Raw genomic sequence first — 22,359 nt, forward strand, 5'->3', positions numbered from 1 at the left:
AGAGAAGGGAAGCACACGATTAATATGTGAGAAGGGAATCTAGGAATGAGTAACAGACAAGAAAGAGAATAGAATGTCAGAATACCAAGATAAAGTAGATGCAGAAACCTTTAACCAGCAGAAGAATATTAGGAGGAGGTAAAGATGAAATAGGAAAAAATTAAATTAGTATGAGACAAGGGAAAGGTGGAGACAGCATGAAATAATGGAAAGGTGCAATTAGCATGTATAAGAATATGAGAAATCAGCTCAAGAGGAAGAAAATGCCAGATCAAGAGAAGCAAAATGTGAAATCAGTATGAAATGTGGGCACTGGAAGAAACTTGACAGAAGCAACAGGTGGAGTCAGCACGAGGCGGGAGAGGTCGAGTAAGTGAGAAGAGAAAGGTGGAATCAGAAGGAAAGAACCAAAATGTGAAATCAGAATGCAAGAAGGAAAACATGGACTAAACACAAAAGAACATTAAATCACAACAATTAATGATATCAAAGGCAAAAACAACATAAGAGCAGGTGGGATGAATCAGACTTAGATCGGAAATGTGTATCAGCATTAGAGAAGGGAAAATTGGAATCAGAGTGAGAAACGGGAAACGGTGAATCAATAAAAAAGACAGAAAATGTGAAATCTGAATGACTGGATAATGTGGAAATGAAACATGGAAACAGCACAAAGAATATGACAGAATACCAAGAGAAGGGAAAGATATAATCAATGAGAAAGAAATTGAAAGTGGAATCAGCATGACAGAAGAGAAAAGCGGAGCAGAAAAAAGTAGTACAATGTTTATCAGCACAAAAGGAGAAAAAAATGTAAAATCAATACAATGGAATAACAAAAGAGGGAAGCATGAAATAACACACCGTGAAAGAAGTGTGAAACCAATGTAGAATAAGGCACATGGCAACACATCAAAAAATAGAAATTATGGGATCCAGACAAGTGAAATGTGAAATCAGCACCAGAAATGGAAAAGTAGTGTCAAGAGTAATGGAAGGGAAATGTAAAATTAGCATGATTCTGTGGGTAAGAGAGAGCTGACAAAACGGGGAAGAGGATGTTACAGCAACCCATTAACTCTTCACAGATTAATCTTAATGCTAAAACAAGCAGCATATAGCAAGACATTAATTACAGTAGTGGAGGTCAAGATGGAAACACTCTTGAGCATGAAAAATGAGGAGGGGAACATGCTTACAACGGAGGCACACGTTAGCAACCTTAAATGTTTTTAGCAAACTGTTGTCAAAGTGACAAGTAGTAACCGGAAGTCATCACTGGATAGCAGGAAATACTGAAAACATGACACTAGCTAGCTATGGTGGTGAATCAGAGGGAAAGAAGTTGGATAAAGGGATTAAACGTTTGGGGTAGATGCTCAATGCATGTCTTTGAGTTAGACCAGGTGTGTATGTTATCAAGGGACCACCCAGTCTTGCAGTTAAGGAGGTAAGGCTGGATAAACAGGCACAGAGAATGGATGCTTCCCAAATACATATTTCTGATTTACAAAATGGTTCAAACTCTAGTGTAAACACACTGAAGCTTTAGAAAACTAAGGTCATCATTCTCCACAAAGAGCAAGCTACACATGTATTTGGATTTGAATTCATATTTGTTAGTTGGTGGATGGGACTCTGCATCAACTGGCTCCATGGATGTTTTGAAGCAAACTTACCTCTTGAATTAATAGAAATTTCACACTTTCCATTTACATTTGTTACTTTGGATGGCTGACGAGCCTAAGATTAGACACATTTCTCCGATTAAATAGTTTCCCCAATATGAATGGCTGGTCCACAAAACTGAAAAATGTCCCCTGTGGTCTTACGATGTCCCAGAACACTATGCATGTGGTTCTTTTTTGCAAACTTTACAGTCAGCTTAGGAAATGGGATGTCCTACCGATGATTAGACCATTACGCTTTACACAATGCCGACCTGCATACTTATTCTTGCAATCACTGCCTACTCTAGAGATCTGTTGTGGAATGTCATCTTTTTTATGGGCAGTTTTTTATGCCAGGAAGAATATGTCACTATTCACTGTGTAGACTTTTTTATGTATATCATTTTTTTTTATGGATTGAAATCATTGTTGATGTATGTTCTGTACAAATGCTTTTATGGATGTCTTCTATGCTTCCGAATAAAGTTATTAAAGAAAGGGTTGGCGAAGAAAGAAAGATGTAAGGACAACAAGTTCATCCAGATGAAAGTCTGATGGAGCCTTTGGAATTAACTTTGAATTTGCTCATAAAGAGTAGCATTCTTTCTGATGGGATACTCTAAATGCAGAACCGTCACCGCGTGAATCTCCCTGTGAATTGACATTATTTTATTTGATGACCTGTTCAATGCCCTCAGTCACGGAGCGGAACTCACAAACTGGAGCTATTGACTGTGTACTTGACCTATCTTAAAACCTAATTACTTCTGAAAAGTCAACTTCGCGGAATAGGGAGGATGAGCAGAGAGGAATCTGCGATTAGATATTTATCCACCATAAAGAACGTTATGAAGGTACGTTTTTTTTTTAATGAAGGACACTTCTAACCATTGATTCCCTCACCATATGCAGGCCTCCTCTAGGGAGTGGGTCTGTGGAGTCTACTTTACACTACAAAGTCTTGCAGGATCGAGCGGCAAAATGACCCTCCCTGCGACCTGAGAATCGATACAGCAGTGGCCAAGACACAACACTGCTTGATGGAAAGGACAATCCATTAAGATAAGATAAGATTCATTTACAACTGTTTTTCTTTCTTTGCACCAGTGAATCCACCAAAGGGCTGGGTCATCCCCTTGGTACTCCTTAGTCCAATCAATCTAGATCCAAATGGGCCACTTAGGATTCAATTGATGTAGCCTCTCCTCCTTAGAGAGATATGGCGGAGAAAGGATTACAGGAAGTGTCATGGACTGCTCCACTTGAAATGGTGATACCACTTTTGGAAGGAAGTATGCAGCTTGTCAGGGAAGAAGGCAGTGCAACACCCAATGCTAAAGACTTTAATATTCCTGTGACATAATCTGTGATTTTGTTCCACCTTGCCTCTTTATGTAATTAAAGGTTGCCATGTTGTCTGTGCTTACAAATACTCACTGATTGGCAATCCTTGTTAGAAATGTTTTCAAAGACAACCCCACTGCTTTTAACTCCAAGACATTGAAGTGAAGATGAACTAATTAATTACCTTCAGAAATACTTTTTCTGGTAGAGACTCTATCTAAACCCAGATTCCTCAACTTGGAATATTCCCCACGTGTCAGACTGGATCCAAAAAATCTAGAACAGTGCCTCTGCATACTAGTAGATAGTATTGATCCGCTCTGCGTCGTCCACATCAGAAATGAAGTGCGTCGTGCCTATATAGGCACTACCCTGACACGCTGACAATCGGTTTTTGTGGCCATTTCCATGTCAAAAACACAGAACCACAACTGAATGATGTATGACCAGTGTGCAGAATCTAACAAGATCTTCAAGGTGAAAAGCCCATTTTGCAAATTGGTGAGGATGGGAGGGTCAGTGAGGAATTTGTGGTTAGATAGAGTCTCTACCAGAAAAAGAGTTACCCAAGGTGAGTAACTTGTTCTTCTGATAGAGACTTTTAACCACAGATTCCTCATCTTAGAATAGATACTTCCACGGAGGTGGGATGGGAACTGGCTCAAACCAGAAAATCCTGGAGGCCCAAACAGGCAAAATGCCCGTCTTAACAGATCAGACAGCAAGCAATAGTGCCTCGTGAACGTGTGGAGTGACACCCACGTAGCAGCCTGGCAGATGTCCAGGACAGGTACACCGCGTTCTAACACAGTGGTAGAGGCCTTAGCCCATTGAAATGGGTCTGAAGCCCTTAGATGACTGCTTCTTAGCTAGTGCGTAGCAGGTCTTGATGCAAAGTACAATCCATAGAAAGATGGTTCTCTTCTGAACAGCCCTGCCTTTTTCTGCTCCTATGAAACTGATAAAGAATTGATCATCCACAAAGCGGTGTTTGGTACAAACAATGTAAAGAGACAGGGATGTTTTCGGATCCAAATGGTGGAGTCTCTCTTTAGAAAGATGAGGTGGAGTAAAAAATTTCAGCAACATGTTTTGGCCAACATGGAATGGAGTTACCACCTTTAGTAAGAAGGAGTCCAGAGTCTGAAAAACCAGTGTGTCCAGGTAGAAGCTGGTGTACTGAAAGAGCTTGAATCTCACTGACCCTCTTGGCTGATGTAATAGCCACTAAGAAGACCATCTAAAGAGTCAGAAATCTCAGCGAGCAGCTATGTTGGGGCTCGAATGGGGAGCCCATAAGAAACGTCAGGACCAAATTCATTCCCATTGGGGCATGATGAAAGGGGGAGGGGGAAACACATGTTGCAAACCCTTAAGGAAATGTGTCACAACAGGTGACTTAAAAAGTGAGGGCTAATCCGGCAACTGCAAAAAATCTGAGATGGCAGAAAGATAATCTTTAATGGTGCACCAGGCAAGGCCTTGCTGGCCTAAAAACTTCACAAACAAGAACACCTTTGACAAGGAGGCAGAAAGTGGACCTACATGATGTGAAGAACATCAAGCCACAAATTAGTCCCAATGACAGGCATATACAATTTTTGTTGATGGCTGCCTGGCTACCAAGAAGACATCACAAATCCCAGGAGAAAGATCAAAGGCACCAACTGTCATCACTCAATCTCCAAGCATGACGATGGAATGTTCTCAGATTCGGGTGTAGAACCCTGCCATGTTGCTGCAATAGGAGGTCTTCCTGAAGGTGCAGCCTGGTGGGAGGGGAGATGCCCATGCTCAGAAGAATGTGTTATTAAACTTTCCCTGCCCAGTCTGGAGCCACAAAGATGACATGGGTTGGTAGGTCATTATCTTCTTGAGAATCCAGGAAGGAGCGGTATCAGAAGAAACGCATACAGGAGTCCTGGGGCCCATTCTAAGCGGAATGTGTCTCAGAGAGAGACTCTTTGGAAATTTAAATGTGCAGAAGCTGTAAAATTATGTGTTTTGGGCAGTGGCAAATAGGTCGAGACAAGATTCTCCCCATTCTCCGAAGATACCTAGGGGTACCTCTAGTTGTAGACTCCATTGGTGATGTGCAAGGCATCAATGGCGGAGTTCGGGCCTGATTTAATTATTGGCAGATGGAGTAGACTTAACACCCGTCAGGCCAAGATTACCCCGCCTGCCAAATTTATAAATGACTGCCTAGCAGGCGGTCATTTATAAATGCATTCAGTGGCACGTAGATCACCCACAGCTCCAGGAGATTGCTATAGACCTCGAATTTAACCAGAGACAAGAGTTCTCTGATCTCCACCTCTCCCAAGTGGCTGCCCCAAACCAGAAGTGATGCACCAGTCACCATCGTCAGCTCTGGGTGGAGAAGGCAAAGGGGTCTGCCGCTGATACAATTGTGGTGTGTTAACCACCATTGCAGATCTTTTGCAGTTTCCCCCTAAATCTGGACCAGGTCAGATAGATTCCCTTGGTGTTGTGCCCACTGGGACTTAATATCTCACCGCAGAGCCCGCATATGCCATCAAGCGTGCTTCATCAGCAGGATACAGGAGGCAATTAAACCCAGCAGCCTCAGAGTCAGGCACACTAAAATTCAGGACTAAGGATGAAACATGATATCATAGCCCAAATGTCCTGGACTCTCAGGTCAGGAGAATAGGTGTGGAACTGCATCATGTCCAGAACAATTCTGATGAAAGAGAGTGCCTGAGAAGAAGTCAGGTGTGACTTCAGCATGTTGATAGTGAACCCCAGCGAGCACAGAAGGTTCACCAGGCGGTCGTCACCCACCTCCAGTAGTCTGGAGGTGGGTGACGACCGCCTAGGGTGACCCAGTCTTCAACAGCCAGTTGTTGAGGTAGTAGAATACTGGGACTCCTGACCTCCGCAAGTGTGCTGCAGCCATCACATTCGGGAACACCCGAGGGGCACTGGTGAGGTCAAAGGGGAGCACAGCAAATTGGAAATGATTGTGGCCTACCGTGAACTGCAGGTAATGCCTGTGTGTCTACAGGACACACATGTGGAAATATGCGTCTTGACGGTACAACGCTACTATCCAGTCTCTGGGGGCCACGGCAAATGGAACCTGAGCCAAGGAGAGCATCCTGAATGTGTCTTGAAGGTACAAAGGCATTGAGAGGGCGGGGATCTAGAAAAGGGTGGAGGCCTCTGTTCTTTTTTGGTACCAGAAAGTAGCGGGAATAACAACCATGTCCTACTCTTCTGGCACCCTCTCGATGGCCAGCAGAACCTGCACTTCTTGATGGAGCAACATGAGATGGTCCTCCGTTAGCCGTTCTGCGGACGTTGGCAAGGTATGCGGGGTTTCCAGAAATGAAAGGGTATAACACAGCTACACGATTTGGAGCACCCACTTGTCAGAGGTTATTGCTTGCCATTGGGGCAGGTGGTGGTGCCTGATCCTGTCACCAAATGGATGAGTGTGCTATGTTGAGGACCCATTAAAAATGTTTGGAGGCTGCGGCAGCGGGAGGGGCTGTGGACTTGACAGCACATTGTGTGTGGGTTCCACGTTCTCTGTTGGATTCATGTCCCCGACCATGAAAAGACTGAGAAGCCTCCCGGTCTGGTGGGTAAGGTTAGAATTGTGGATATACACATGGGAGGCCCAGCTGGTGCCATGGAAAGGGCAAATAAAAGATTGTTGTTGTTGTTGTAGGGAACCCGAGAGGCCTAGGGATCTGGCGGTGACTCGACTCTCCTTAAAGCGCTTGAGCGCTGTGTCCGCCGGAAACAGTCAAAAAGAATAGATAGATAGATAGATAGATAGATAGATAGATAGATAGATAGATAGATAGATAGATAGATAGATAGATAGATAGATAGATAGATAGATAGATAGATAGATAGATAGATAGATAGATAGATAGATAGATAGATAGATAGATAGATAGATAGATAGATAGATAGATAGATAGATAGATAGATAGATATGAGAAGATTGGACATCCCCTGAAAATTTCATCAACCCCAGGCAGGTATGGGGCGGAGTGCCACTGTTTAGGCCATGGTCCTGCCTAATGAGTCAGTTGTGTCCAGCCGCACAGAATGGTGATCTTTGCTGCATCCCAGCCACTTACCAGTTCCTCGTTCAAGACTGTCCAGCCTTCTTCAGGAAGCATGGGCAGCAGAGGAGCAACCAAGCTGCACAATGTATTGGTATATCAGCCCAAGAGGCATAGAGTGTTCACCAACCACAATGTCAGGCTGGTAAAAGTGAAGATACTCTTCCTGAAAGTAACCAGCCTCTTTGATTCCCTATACAGGTGTGCGGTGGGTCATGAACTCAGGTTACCTTTGGCTGTCAATGCCTGCACCACCAGTTTCCAGGAGAGGGATTTTGGCTGAGGAAGGGCGGGTCTCCGGGGCAGAGTTGTAGCAGCAGGCAATCACCCTGTTGACAGTAGCCCCGAGCAGGGTTTAGCCCAAGCCCCCATGAGCACATCGATGAGGGCCTCATTAAATGGAAGTACGAACTCCACAGAGCTGACCCCTGGTTGAAGCACCTTCGTCAAGACGTTGGTCAATGACCTCCTCTGCTCTGCGCATTACCATGGGTATAGGCGATCCTTCCTACATGGCAGAGCCCGGAGGAGAAACCAGACTAGAATCTGGTGAGGTGTCCAGACCACTGGCATAGCTCAGCTAATCATACCAATTTTCATCCTGGTAGGATCATACTCCGGGGGCCAAAGCCCTCCTCATCATCACACCCCTCTGAAATAGTGGGGGTGCCCAAAAGTTAGCAAGTTCGGAGTGGGTTGATGAGGTCTGGGCTGAGCCAATGTCGACATTGAGTGGCATTGAAGCAGTGCCGTCTTAGAGTCAAAGAGGATGAAAGGGTCCTCCTCAAGTTGCGTTGGAAACAGCGCCAAAGAAACTGGCACCAACATAAGTATCGGTGCCAGTGTCAGTCCTGATCTGGGGTGGATCCAAAGGGCCTGGTTATCATCGAAGTAAACCCGTTGTTGTGTCATCTTTTGGGTCCATGGGGGCAGAAGACACACCAGAGGGAACCACTGGCCACAAAGATGGAGTACATCGCATCATAAGACTCCTTGAGTTGGTCTGAGGTAGCCCCAGTTCAAGGGAACTCAGGGAAGCGTGGAGTGGACCGCGTGTGTAGAAGGGCAACAGGGCCTGGAAGAACATAGCTGACTAGAAGAGGTTGAAAGGCCCTTCAACTTCTTCTTCTTGTGCTTCTTTGACTTACCCGACTTCGACAACAACAACTTGGAAAGAGATGATCAGTATGTCCCATTCCTCACACAGTTTAAATCTCGTGGGTTTGTTGGGGGACATATCTGTTACACACTGGGAGCAGAAAGAACAAACAATCGACAGGGTTGAAACACGTGGTACAAAATTTCAGAAATAGCTCTCTAGATCCTGTTAGCGCAGACAGAAATGAACTGATGTCAGCGCGCTGGGGTGGCACCTACATAGGCAGTGCGCACGTCACTTCCAACACAGATGATGCCGAGCTGATAAATGCCACCCACCAGCATGCAGGGGTACTGCTCAAGATTTTCCGGATCCAGTCTGACTCCTGGGGAATATTCTAAGGTGAGGAATCTGTGGTTAGAAATCTCTTTTCTTTCGAACAAAGGCTGATGGCAGTATGATTTTGGAGGTGAGCTCCGCAGATATAGAGGAGCACATCTGAAATGAGGATTTCCAAGTATATGTCCTTACCTACAAAGATGTTGGCTGGGTCAGCCGACCAGGCAATGCCTGGTTTGCTTTGAAAGTAGAAGAAGCAACATCATCCTAATGCCGTGTCACCTACTGCCACAGAAGATACAGTTCCTCTTGGAGAGGGCACCTTTGGAGACTGCACTGAGGGTTAATAGGAATGCATGATGACATAGTTCCTTGCATAGACCTGTATCTGCAAACTGAAAGCTGTATGTGTTCACTGAGTTCTTTTGTCAACAACATGAGCTTGTTACCGCTTTACTGTGATGGATAAGCTTTGTGGCTGAGCATGGTGATGCAAGTTTCTAGGAATATGATCTGCTAATGCGTCAGTGTGGACGTTCCCTATTTAAAGTCAGACCCAACTTGTTTAGCAGTCGTATGGAGGAATTCATTACATTGTTCGTGTGTTTGAGGAATAAGCCTTTGACGAGCCAGTCATCCAGGTAGGAATACACCTTTACTGCTTTCCACCACATGTAGTTGTCAATGGAGCCATATATTTAGTGTAGACTGTGGGGGCCCAATGAAGACCTAAAGGCAGTGCCTTGAAATGAAAATGCTGACAAGCTGACCATGAATAGTAGGAAATTACTGTGCTTTGATTTGGAATATGAAAGCAAGCATCCTGCAGGTTGAGGAACACCGGGAAATTTCTCTTAATAATAGACTGCAGCATATAGGGAAGATAAATCATTCTGAAGGACTGTTTCTTCATAAATGTTTTGAGTGACCTTAGGTCTAGAATATGCATCATTCTCCTGATTTATTTTACATCAGAAAGAACATAGAATAAAATCCCTGATTGGACTGGGACTTAGGTGTGACCTCTATTTAAATTTTCTGAAGACGTTTTGTTATTTATACCTGAATAGCACTTCTTTTTTAGTTGTGTTATAGGCGGCTTGAAAATGAATTCTAAGATGTGGCCATGTCGAATAACATCCAGCCACCCAGTAGTCTGATATTATAACATCCCAGGCTGGAAAATGTGCCTGTATTTTCCCTCCCACCACCTTGGTTGTTGAGAGGGTTGGGCAGCCTAAAAAGGAAGGTCTATCATCTGCTGTCCTTTGACTTGCCCCATGAAGGACAATTGCTGAACATATCTGCATATTGGCTTTGGGAGACATGCTGGTAAAACATGATTGACTGAAATAGCCTGACTGGCGATAGGGTTGAAAAGTCCCAAAGAATGAGAACTAACAATGTCCATAAAATTGCTTTCTTGATTGGAGGCTCTTTTCGCCTTACAACTAGCCAAGTCACCAGGCTGTGGCCATGTCTGCTTTGATAGCCTGCCGTCCTTCGTCTACATGTTTTCCAAAATGTTGCTAGCCATCAAAAGAAATGTATAGTACTTTTGGCTGTATTTCCAGGCAGAAAGAAGTGCTTTTTTATCATCCGCACCGGGGAAACACTGCCCCTGTTCGCATCTGGAGGAAGCCATTGTCTGGGGCATCAAAAATAGGAGTCTATCAAAGCAGAAGAGACATGTTCTCCTTTTCAGAGCAATGTTTTGGCTTGTTCTTTGCAATCTACCAGTGGTTTAGCCTATATATTTTTAAACTGTGCTATAATTTTCTATCGTGACATGCCAGAATGGCTCTACCATTAAATATTTAGACTGGAAGAGGAGCCTAGCGCGCAACCAAGATGGCCGCGTAGGTGCGAGGCTCCCGAGGACCTCCGCGACCTCCTATGACTATCCTGAACATATCCTGTCCCAGATGAGGGGACTGTGTTGGTGAGCCCGAGCTGAGGTGGCGCCCGTTTTCCGCTTTCAAATCGGACCTCGGACAACGACTTTAGCACCGATTGAGGTTTGCGGCCTTCTCCTAGCCGAACCCCGGATTTGCGTTGTGGGGCGATCCAGTGACGAAGTGAATAACAGCGGCGGATAGGGCTTGGTGGCTCGCGTAACCCACACTTTCACTTTCGCTTTCGCACCCTCCTTGCTGTCTATGCGAGGTTGGGTCGCGGGGCTTTGTGTGTTGGTGTGGCCTCGCTGGGGGACCCTGCCTGCCCGCCGGCTGTGATCCGCCCCGCAGATCTGGGGTGGCACCCCCCCGGAGCCCGTGGACCGGCTTGCCCGCCCTTCACGACGTGGCTGGTGCGATCGGGAGATTGGGACCATGGCCACGAAACAAGATGGCGATCGGGCAAAGGTAAAATCGACCCGGCGTGGCGCAGCCCATCAGTCCAACAGCATGGATCGCTATACCCTCCAGAAGGGATCTCCTGAGGTGCCACGCAGGTCCCCTGAGGGCCCTACTGATGCCCCCGATCTGCCCACGGATCTGACTCTGCGGGATGTCATGGGCGCCATCGCCGAGATGAAGGCCTCTGTGGGCCAGCGTTTTGACACACTGGCGCAGAAGATCGACTCGGTCCTCGTAGATGTTGGCCTGATAAGGGCGATCTCTCCAAGACCAACGACCGAGTCGATTCTTTGGCCCACACCGCATCGGGCCTTACGACAGATGTGGCGGCCCTGCAAACGGAGGTGCGCCGGCTTGCTCGGGCGAGTGCGCTGATGGATCGTCGCCTGGAGGACTCCGAGAGTCGGGCCCGGAGGAACAACATCCGTATCATCGGGGTGCCTGAGGGACGTGAGGAAGCGGCGGCGGACCTTTTCGTGGAAGACCTGATTGTTACCCATCTCCAGCCACGGGGGCTGAGTAAATTCTTTGCTGTGGAGAGGGCCCACAGGGTTCCCGGGGGAAGGCCTAAGGTCGGAGCCGCTCCGAGACCTCTCATCGCCCGGATTTTTAATTTTCGGGACAGAGACGCTATCCTGCAATCCTCCAGACTACAGGGACCGATTAGACTTGACAATATGGACATTAATTTCTATCCTGATTTCACCCCTGCGGTCCAGAAGCAGAGACTGAGCTTCCTTGGTGTCAAGCGCCGTCTTCGGGACCTAAATCTCAAATACGCCATGCTTTTCCCAGCTAAGCTGCGAGTGGAGGTGGAAGGTCGCACACACTTTTTTGATCGTCCCGAAGCGGCCGGGGACTGGCTGGATACTCTGTCTGGAGATCGGGATCGGGGTGGCGGGGGGGGGAGCGGCCGGGGGAGAGGGCTCGCCGGACCAAGACTGAGGGACTAATATTAGGCCTCGCTCGGGACAAAAATGATGCCACTTTTGACTATACGTCGGATTGCTTAAGTTCCCCTCCTATGGAGGTTGTGTGGGGTCTCTTGGGGGTTCTCCCTCCTCCTCTGGGGGTCTAGTTAGTTTAACTATCTATGGGGCGACAGGCACACTGCACGTTGGGGGGGCTGTCTGGGCTCATGCAGGGGTGCAGGGAGAGGGGAGTTTGGTTGGGGTGGGTGGGCAGGGATGGGGTGTTGTTCGTTATTATCACAAGGCAACCCTTTTTTTGTGTTGGTTCTACTGTGCTCTCGGGGGGACGAATGATGGTTTCTGTGTATGATGGGGGTAGGGAGTTAACTTTGTTGTCTTGGAACGTCAATGGACTGGGGGACAGGATCAAACGAGGTGTGGTCCTACAGTATCTGAAGCGACTCTCGCCTGATGTGGTCTTCCTGCAGGAGACACACCTTATTGGCAATTCCTTCTGCGCCATGAATCGGCGTGGCTACCGCCTCGTGGCCCACTCAGGCTTCACGTCAGGCTCGAGGGGTGTGGGTATCATGGTAAAGAACTCGCTCCCGTTAGAAATTGATGAGGTGCTCCACGATGACAGGGGACGTTACACTGTCTTGGTGGGTAGAATGGAGGGCAAAGTGGTTGTCTTTGTGTCAGTGTACGTCCCACCGGGGTTGCAGTCGACCACCTTTGCAGATCTGGGGCGCCTCCTCCTTGGCCTTCCGGGGGGGCTTCTGGTGGTGGGGGGGGATTTCAACGCGGTGGTTTCTGGGACTGTGGATCGTCACCCCCCTAGGGACCTCCCCCGGGCACAGGCGTGGCTATCCGGCCTCTTGGAGACACTGGGATTGGTGGACTGCTGGCGCTTAAAACATCCCACGCAGCTGCAATACACTTTCCACTCGGGGCCCATGGTAGTCTCTCACGGCTTGATTATGTCCTTGTCCCGGCGGCCCATGTCGGGAGGGTGGGGGAGGTGCGCCATTTGGCACGGGGTATCTCGGACCACTCCCCGCTATTGTTGCATTTTGATGTCTTTCCGAGGGCTGAGAGCAGGGTAGTCCCAATCAATTCCTGGTACCTGCGCGACCCCACCATTCGCGCTGACTTGATTAAATCCCTCCAGCGCTATTTTGAGGAGAATGTGGGGTCAGTGCCTTCAGCTATCCCCTTGTGGGAGGCCTTCAAAACAGTACTTAGAGGGGAGGCCCTATCCCTTATTTCCCACGCCCGGAGGCGCGAGCGGGAGGAGGTGACCCGGGTGGAGGCTGAAATAGCTGAGCTGGAGGGTAATCTAGAAGATGTGGTGACGGATGCTGCACTACATGTCCTCCAGCTCAAACAGGCGGCTTATAGGGCCCTCGTTACGGAGGCGGCCAGGGGCCTTAGTAGAGAGCAACAGGGGCGACTGTATGATGTGGGTGATAAGGCTGGTAAACTGATAGCGTGGTTGGATAAAAAGGAGAGAGCGAATCGTGTGGTCCCGCTGATTGAGAAATCGAATGGTGTGTGTGTAACTGAGCCAGAAGAAATTGTCTCCTGTTTCGCGGAGTATTTCCGCGAGGTGTATTCCCCGGTCTCTTCTTGCTCGGAAGAGGATTCCCGTACCCTGCTCAGGGATATCGCGCTGCCTTCCCTGTCCGGGGAGGACAGGGTGTTGCTGGACGCCGCTCCCACCTCCGACGAAATCGCCCTCGCCATACGCTCGGTCGCTTCTGGCAAGGCCATGGGCCCGAACGGTATCCCTATCGAGCTGTATAAGCTGCGACCGGATACATTGGCGCCTCACCTCCGCGCAATGTTCCTCGCGGCCCACTCGCTGGGCTCCCTCCCGCTTGACCAGCGTCTGGCTACAATCGTGGTGATCCACAAGGAAGGGAGACCTCGGGATCGGGTTACTTCTTATCGGCCTATCTCATTACTGAATGCGGAGCCCAAAATTCTCGCTAAGGTACTCGCCAATCGGCTGGTCGGTGTGGTGGGAGATCTGGTTCATCAGGACCAGTCTGGCTTTATTCCCCACCGCAATACAGCCCTTAATCTGCGGCGTTTGCATGGGGTACTTGCGCGCGGCCCATTTATACGAGAACCGGCCATTTTGGCGTCCTTAGACGCCACCATGGCGTTTGACACGCTTGAGTGGCCATACATCTGGGCGATGCTTGAGAAGTTCGGATTTGGCCCAGGATTCATCAGTTGGGTCAAACTGTTGTATGCGGGCCCATTGGCGCAGGTGGTCGTGAACGGAAGAGTATCGGCCCCGTTTGAGCTGGGCCGGGGCACGCGACAGGGCTGTCCCTTGTCGCCGCTTCTTTTTGCGCTTGCCTTGGAGCCCCTGGCGGAGTGGCTGCGGTGGGAGCCTTCCATCCGTGGTCTCCGTTGGACCCCCGAGTATGAGGACCGCGTATCCCTATACGCTGATGACATCCTTCTGTACCTAGCCTCCCCACGTAAATCACTTATAGTGCTAGTTGATGTTTTACACTCGTTTGGTCGTAACTCCGGTCTCGTCATCAACTGGGCTAAGTCGTGTGTGTATGTTCTCTCTGGGGAGGCTCGTATTCTCCCGCGGGGCTGTCCGATCCAGATCGCCCCGCAGGGATTTCGGTACCTGGGTGTCTTCATTACTCTGGACCCGGAGGCCCGGTATGAACGGAATCTGCTTCCCCCCCTCCAGCGTCTGCGGGTAGATGTCGCACGCTGGCGGCGCCTGCCGCTTTCGCCGCTCGGCCGGGCGGCATTGTTCAAGATGATGTCTCTGCCGCGTTTTCTGTACGCTTTGCAGAACACTATGGACTTGGTCCCGGCGCGCTACTTCCGTGAGGTGGAGAGTCTGCAACGCCGCCTGTTCTGGGACGGGAGGCCGCGCATTGCTCTGGCTAAGCTGACGCTCCCATGGTTTGACGGGGGGATTGCCCTCCCGGATATTAAACGGTACTATTGGGCCTCCCAGCTCGCTACCATTAACCATGGGCTCTACGGGCCCGCCTTAAACCCGGCATTTGAAATGGACAAGATGCTCCTGCCAGGTGGCGACTACAATCGAGCGCTCTACTCTAGCGCGCCCGACGCTCGTCTGACGGGCCCCACGCGTGTTATGGTGCAAGTCTGGCACGCGGCCAATGCAGCTATGGGGTGGAAGGACCGTTTGACCCGGGCATCACCTCTATACGCGTCTGAGCGGTTAGGTTCCCTGTGGACCTCTAAGGGCTTCGAGAAGTGGGACATAATAGGTATCAGTAAAGTGGGGGATCTTTGGACGAGGGGAGGATTTAAAACGTTCGATATGCTGCAGACGGAATTTCAGTTGCAGGGCAGTGAATACTTTCGGTATTTGCAGGTCCGTCATGCGCTGGGCTCCGTCTTCTCGGACGCTGCCTCCATCCCGGAATATTCCCCCCTGGAGGATAGACTGCTGGATGGGCACGTCCCGGACAGCACGATCTCACTTATATACAAAAAGCTCATAAACGACCGCTCGGGCCTGTTGACTGCCCTTCGTGCGGCTTGGGTTGCCGACGGGCTGGAGTTGGACGACGAGGACTGGACCTCCGCGGTGGCCTCCCCGAAGGAGGTGGCCATACCGGCTCGCCTTCGCTTCGTCCAGCTCAAGATACTCCACCGGGTCTACATGACGGGGCCAAGGCTTCTGCGAATGGGCTATGCTGGAGATGGGTTGTGTAAGCGTGGGTGTGGTGCTTTGGGGACCTTTATGCATATTTTGTGGGAGTGCCCGGAGGTAGAGGGGTTCTGGCGTGGTGTACATGAGGTGCTGCGACTTGTTACGCATGTGGCGCTGTTGCCTGAAGCGAGGAGATGCCTGTTGAATGTGTGGGAACCGACTGATTACTCGGCGCCGCAAACGTGGTGGGTGACTCTGGGATATATGATAGCCAAGCGTGATATTGCTCAACTGTGGGGATCCCAGAGGCCCCCGACGGTCTCGGCCTGGAAAGAACACATGGACTGGTGCATGTTTCGCGAAAAGGTGGTGTATGTGGCGAGGGGTAAGCCTGGGACATGGGTGAAAGTATGGGGCCCCTGGAACGCCTACCGAGGGGGTATCTGCGCACCACCGCTGCTGCCTGCTGCCTCGCCAGCCCCATCCCCTTAGCCGACTCATTCCCCCGCTTCCGGGCATTGGGTTCCCCCAGTCCTCGCTCTGTTCTCTTCCCCCTCCTCACACTTCTGTGTATAGTTGGGATCCCCCCTCTTGGGGAGCACGTGCTGCTATTTTTGATTGTGGGTTGCCTTGTGGGTGTGATTTTAATTTTTGTTGTTCTTCATTTAAAATGAAACCGCATAATGGGGCCTGGATGATGTGGCTTTTGACATTGTTACCTACTGTGAAATGCTCCTCCTGTAATGCCACGTGTTCCATAAATGTATGTCGTATGTTCCTACCATTGCTAGCGGCCGGCCGGAAGGTTGTGGGCCCATACTTGTATACTTTTAAGACTTGTAATAAACGGTTTAAAAAAAAAAAAAAAAAAAAAAAAAGAACAAATATTTAGACTGCTATAGATGCAAAGGCATGGTATCAGTATGGCAATCCTCTTTGTCTGGAGGAACCAAGGGCGACAATGGATTCCGGGCTCTCTCTCAGAGGCTTCTAAAATGGCTGATTTTGTTTCAAACTGGTTGAGAAGGCAAGCTGGAGCAGAATCTGTTGGTTTATATTTGTATCCAGTTTGGCAAGGAAGGTCTTGTCTGTGGCCGGGATTTTCATACAGGACAAAGCATCCATTCACAGATGATCAAGTAAGAGGATGCCCTGATTAACTTTCGCAACGTTTCTTTAAAATCAAAAAGGAATTATGTTTTTTCCACAAATGTGTCAAATACCCTCCTGATGACACTGTGGAAGCTATAAGGAACTTTTGGGGGATAATGGGGGGGGGGGGGATCTTACGGCTGAGGCTCAGGGCTGGCTCATTACCCATAATATAATCATAACATTTGGGCACTGCTTTAACCGGAAGTACTCTGTCCTGAACATCATTATCATCATTGCTACAATCATCACTTTGACCATGATCTGAAGCATCAGAATCAGTGGGAGGTTGTTGATGTTCTGCCTTGTTTGGGGTGATATGTGACAGTTCTGCTGGAGGCTCAGTAGAACCACAGGCATTTTGCGGCAGAGGACGGGATATTGCTAGTGGTACTTGGTGATTTGGAGCACTAAGTTGCAGAAGAATTAGATACGGAAATGGGTGAAGTGGTATTTGTTGTGGATGCGCTAGCTGTGCATGGCAGCTGGGAAGAGGAAGTGAGTCACAGAAGTTCTCCATTATGTGCTCCAAAGACCCTAGGAAGTCAGCTGGTACCTCAAGCATACGAGGCTGAGGGAAGGCGGGCTAACCATCATATGTGCTCACACATCTGTTACTCCTCAGAGTCATTTGGAATATGATAAATGCCCAGGTCATGAGGATCCATAGCTTAATCCCCATGCTCTTCGCCAACGTGACCTGTAAGAACCTATAATGGATTCCTCATAGCCACAGTCCAGTTCGCTAACGTCAGCAGCCTCAAGGCCAGATGGAGGCTCCTCTAAGAATTGAGGTGGTAGCACTAATGTTATAGTGATCAAAAAGCTATTTCACATGAAAGATAAACTGAAAACCAGAGGACCATGAGGAACTACTGGAACAATAACCATTGACGAAGGTGCTGTTAATGATGGATCAGTTGATAGAAGAATCATCGACAATGAAGTTGTGGATAGAGAAAGAGTGTTGGTGTGGTAATCCAGGTTGGTGATGTCATTGTCGATGGAGTTGAAGCAGTTGTTACCGCAGATAAAGTAGATGTCATCGGCGAAGTCATCACTGGTGTCACTGTCGCCAGGGCTCTCAATCTTGAAGGCATTGTAAATGATGAGATATGCTTGGCAACAGATGCAGACTGTGACACCACTGGCGGGTGAACACTGGCCTTGTGCTTTTTTTAAGACAAAGTTTTGTTTGCTGCAGTCAACGTGGAATCGTCAGTGGTGCAGTTGACAGTTGAATTGGCATTTTCAATGAGTAAGGCTGAGGAGAAAGAGGTGCAGTGTATAACGCCATGGAACTCCTGACAATTTCCAAAAGCTTTCAACTCACAGTAGGAGTCTGCACCTTTAGGAAAGGTTCACAAGGTTTCACTGTAAGGATAGGTAAGGCTCTGATCAGCACCAACATTTATTTTCTAGTTTTGGAAGAGGAGCACTTTTAGCAGAACCACACTCAGTGATAGTTACCTGAGAGTGCATAAGGTTCATGCCTTTCCATCATTCAGAGTCTTTTCTCTGAAGGTCTGACAGATTTTGCAGCCCCTTGACACTTTGCCAAAGTGATGAAAACATAGCAGATATTTTTTATGGGGGTTGTCATGGAAGATCTTCCTGGCCTCACAGGACTCACAAGGTATAAATAAGACTCCAGCCTGAAAAGGAAAGTAAGCCATCTAAGCAGAGTTCCTAGGACTCCACCAGCCAAATACAAAAAAGAGGTGGAAGTACTGCTTACGTTTCTGTAGAAGGTGGTGATAGGAACATCAAGGTACAGAGCTCAACACCAAAAAGAAATGAAAAGCATTGATTCAGAGAGATGAGCAGAGCTTGAGAATTCACCTACTGTAAGATTAACTACGGTAGAAAAATCTGAGCAGCTCAGCCTCTGTGGTACGTTGAAGATCTTGGTTCCTTCAGCTCACTGGCCAGAGTTCTGGTCAGATAATGAGGTAAAGGGGCTAAATATTGTGCATGGCTGTTTTTTAATGTTCTGAGTGTGTGAGCATATACCACTATGTTAAGACTGACTACTGAGGATTCCCAGTTTGATGACCAGGAATATTCAAGTATGTGAGTGTATGAAAGATCTAATACTGGAGAACCTGCATTTCTCAGACAAAATCTCACTAGTCATACAGTCTTCATACCGGCTGTCTGTGGCTCGTCTTATCACCTACAAAGCTATGCACATGATACACACAGCCATCCATGGAACTGGGCCATTCTTCCTTAATCCTACACAATGTACCTATGGCAAACTAGGCCACTGTTCCCTAAAGTGGTCCGACTGCTGACCATCCGTCTCTTCAGAAAATCTCTTACTGGATGGACCTCTTTGTCTGTGCAGATGGGCAAACTCTGACACATTATTACTGCAAGAATAAGAATATTTCACAACCACCTTGATATTCCAAAAGCATTAAAAGGATTGCCATTTCCAATCACATGATCCTCACAACATGGACTACATCAAAGAAAAGGGATTGTGCATGTGTGCAGGACATACCTATTCTCAAACTTTTCTTATTCCGCACATGGTACATTTTGCCGCAACATGTTTGGAGCATATCTTAGAACCTCGTATACTACACTCAACTACAACCAACACTTCCCACAAATGCTAAAAACAACATCTAAGGTCGCCAATCACAATAAAAGTGCTTTGGAGCAATGACAAAGATACAAATTACAATATAAATGGCTCATACTTGTGTGTTGATTCACAATATCACAACAACAATATATCACAAGAAATTACACAAGACACGGTGAGAACATTAGTTACTTGCAAGATGCGTTTTCTGGGCATACTGTCAACAAAAAAGAAAGACAGTCATGAAGACAAGTTCATTGTATTAGCTCTGGTACTATGTATACATAAAGGGTCTCATTAGGAATGGTGCGGTAAATGTTTGATATTTATCGCACCTGATAAAATCTGACTCTGCTGAGTTGAAATTTATTGGATGTGATAAATACCAACCAATTCCGAGTTTTGGGGGAAATATGTGCAGACTTTAGTGCTTACCATAACAAAATCCACATGTTCAGAAAAATATCTGTCATTCTTCTCTGACAAATATCAGCAGGTTTCACCTACCGATATTTATCACAAAAATCATAATTGCAATATGTTTAGTAACAGCAATTACAGCACATATCACAATTAACTGGTCCGCTAGTAATGAGTACCATAAAGGCAACCACATGTGAGAAATAGCTCAGAGAACTGATGCACAATGAAAGCGAGGTTACTGGAAGCAATGGTTGTGGGATAGGGACACATCTATTATTGATGTACTGAATATTTTTTTAATTCAGTACTCACTTCACAAAACTGTGGAGGATGAAGCAAGGTGTAGAACATGCATGGTATGTGTAACAAGAAATGGCAGGACTGGTCAAAGTTGGGTGTGCCTGAGGGTTCATATAAATATCCACCTACCAATAAATCTTTTGGCACCTCTTCTTGTCTCTCCACCTATTTGCCCACCCTTTTCACTATCTCACCTCCAGTTTTCCCTTGTATATCTCTAGGCTGGGCAGGCGTTCCTTGTAGGACTTGACCTCAGCCTGCAACTTGTCTACACGGCCAGCCTTTTCACGCAAGGCATCCATTTCGTCCCGATACACTCTGACCAGGCGGGCATCGCTCAGCAGCTGACGGTTCTGTAGAAAAAGTGGGGTACAGAGCAGATTACAGACAGTCAGATACAGGGTTTATCAGTTTGCACCCAGAATCATCTACAAAGAGTTGGAGGAAAAGATATATTAATGTTAGAAATACAAACGCTACACCACATATTGGCTGAGTTTGACACCAGCTATATGCGCTTATAAGCGACTCGAATGGTAAGACCTATTGCCTCTATCTCCATCCACCTAGATGAAGTGGCCTTGGTTTGGTTGGACAGCAGCCACCGACAATTTTAAGTCACACAATTTCGGTGGAAGAGATAGTGGCAGCCATTGACGCCTTGGCCTGGGCAAAAGAACAGGGCTCGTATGGCCTCACAACTGACTTTTACAAAACTTATAAATATACACTGGCTCTTCATCTCTTGGAGGTACAGCAAGCGGCACTCACTGACAGAATGCTCCCTCCAACACTACTTGAGACAGTGATTTCTGTGTTCCCCAAGCTGAGGAGAGATGCTACTCGATGTGCTTTACAGGACATTATCGCATCTCAATTGCAATAATAAAATCCTTGTCAAGGTAAATGCGAACAGACTGTCCCTGTTACTCAAAAAGACAGTTTTCCTGGTGGAGTCTGGCTTCGTTCCACGCAGGTCTACATCAATCAATTTGCACACAGTATTCATATTATTTTCTACACCAACTGAATCCGGAGCTTCAGGCGGCAGTGCTGTTACTAAATGCTGAAAAGGTTATTGACTCCCTGAAGTGGCCTTTTATCATGGAAACACTGAGGCACTGTGGTATTCCGACCGGATTCCTGGCACTGGCCCAGCTGCTCTATGCACACCCCACCACCACTAGAGTCACAGTTAATGGTCTTTTAACCAACACATTTTCAATATATTGGGGTCTCTGGCAAGGATGACCCCTATCCCCACTATTCTTCATCCTAGTCAAGGACCCCCTGACCAAACACCTTCCTGAAAAACACCTAGATAGACGGCTTTCCTTCTGTTCTGGGAAAATATTATCACTGTACATGGATGATATTTTGATTTTCGTGAAACGTCCGAAAAACAACATATCACCACTGATAAGGGAAATGATCAGATTCTGTAGACACTTGGGTATCGGCATCAACTGAGACAAAACACACATATTCCCAATAACTAATAGCACATAGCCCTATACCTGGGAACTTCCATACACAGAGAGATGGAGACCATCCTTTGTCTAAACTATGGTTCCACCATTGACTTGCTACAGCGTCAAACAGACACTTGCTTCAGACTTCCATTATCCCTGGTTGGCAGAGTGGCATTGCTTAAAATGGTAGTATTGCCTAAATTTCTTTATTTATTCCAAAATATCCCTATCTCCCTCAACAAGAGCTTTTTCCATACACTTAAATCCTTATCGATCAGACCTTCTTTGGGCCAACTGGAATGCGGATATGTTGGGACATGATAACTCTCCCCTACGAGCATGGAGGATTTGAAGTCCCTGCCTTTGAACTCTATTATTAAGCAGCACAATGTCACTTTGCGGTCATTGGTATCATGCTGATGCCCGTCTCCCTTACTTAGTACTGGAACAAGACCAGGTGGATGATGCCCCTTTGACAATGATACTTACCCGGGGGTTGCCAAGGCCCCAGAAGGAGGTGAAAATAGTGGCTATGTGCTGGTCATGGCGCACGCTACTCCACCAAATAGGCGGCTCCTTTTTATACTCTCCAGCGCTCCCCCTTTTAATTAACCCTCTGCTACCTCTCACCCTGGAACAGGTGATACAGAAAACCCTGCATAAAATGACCATATCAGAACTTGGCCACTTGTACGTGGGCAGACAAACAAGTTACTTACCTTTGGTAACACTTTTTCTGGTGGATACAAGATCTGCCTGTGGATTTGTCACCTTTTGAATTACCCCTTGCACAGCATTCCAGTGAAAAATGTTCATAGCTCTCCCACATCGACGAGGACTTCACAATGGCATGGCTCCGCTCGAGACTCCACGTGACGTCATCGGAGCCATAAGAAGACTTCGTCGGTGTGCTGACGTCAGTT

The 22,359-nt window shown here is 47.5% G+C and overlaps 1 protein-coding gene across 1 annotated transcript in view; it reads right to left on the bottom strand.

Moving 5' to 3' along the window:
• The window catches only part of LOC146798677 (girdin-like), a 439,241-nt gene that overhangs the window by 240,101 nt on the left and 176,781 nt on the right, over positions 1-22,359 (bottom strand). The window contains exon 10 of the mRNA XM_085625977.1: positions 20,159-20,317. Within this exon, the coding sequence (XP_085482103.1) occupies positions 20,159-20,317 (159 nt within the window). The remainder of the gene's footprint in view (positions 1-20,158; positions 20,318-22,359) is intronic.

This window comes from Triturus cristatus, chromosome 9, assembly GCF_964204655.1.
Source record: "Triturus cristatus chromosome 9, aTriCri1.1, whole genome shotgun sequence".
Classification (NCBI taxonomy): Eukaryota; Metazoa; Chordata; class Amphibia; order Caudata; family Salamandridae; genus Triturus; species Triturus cristatus.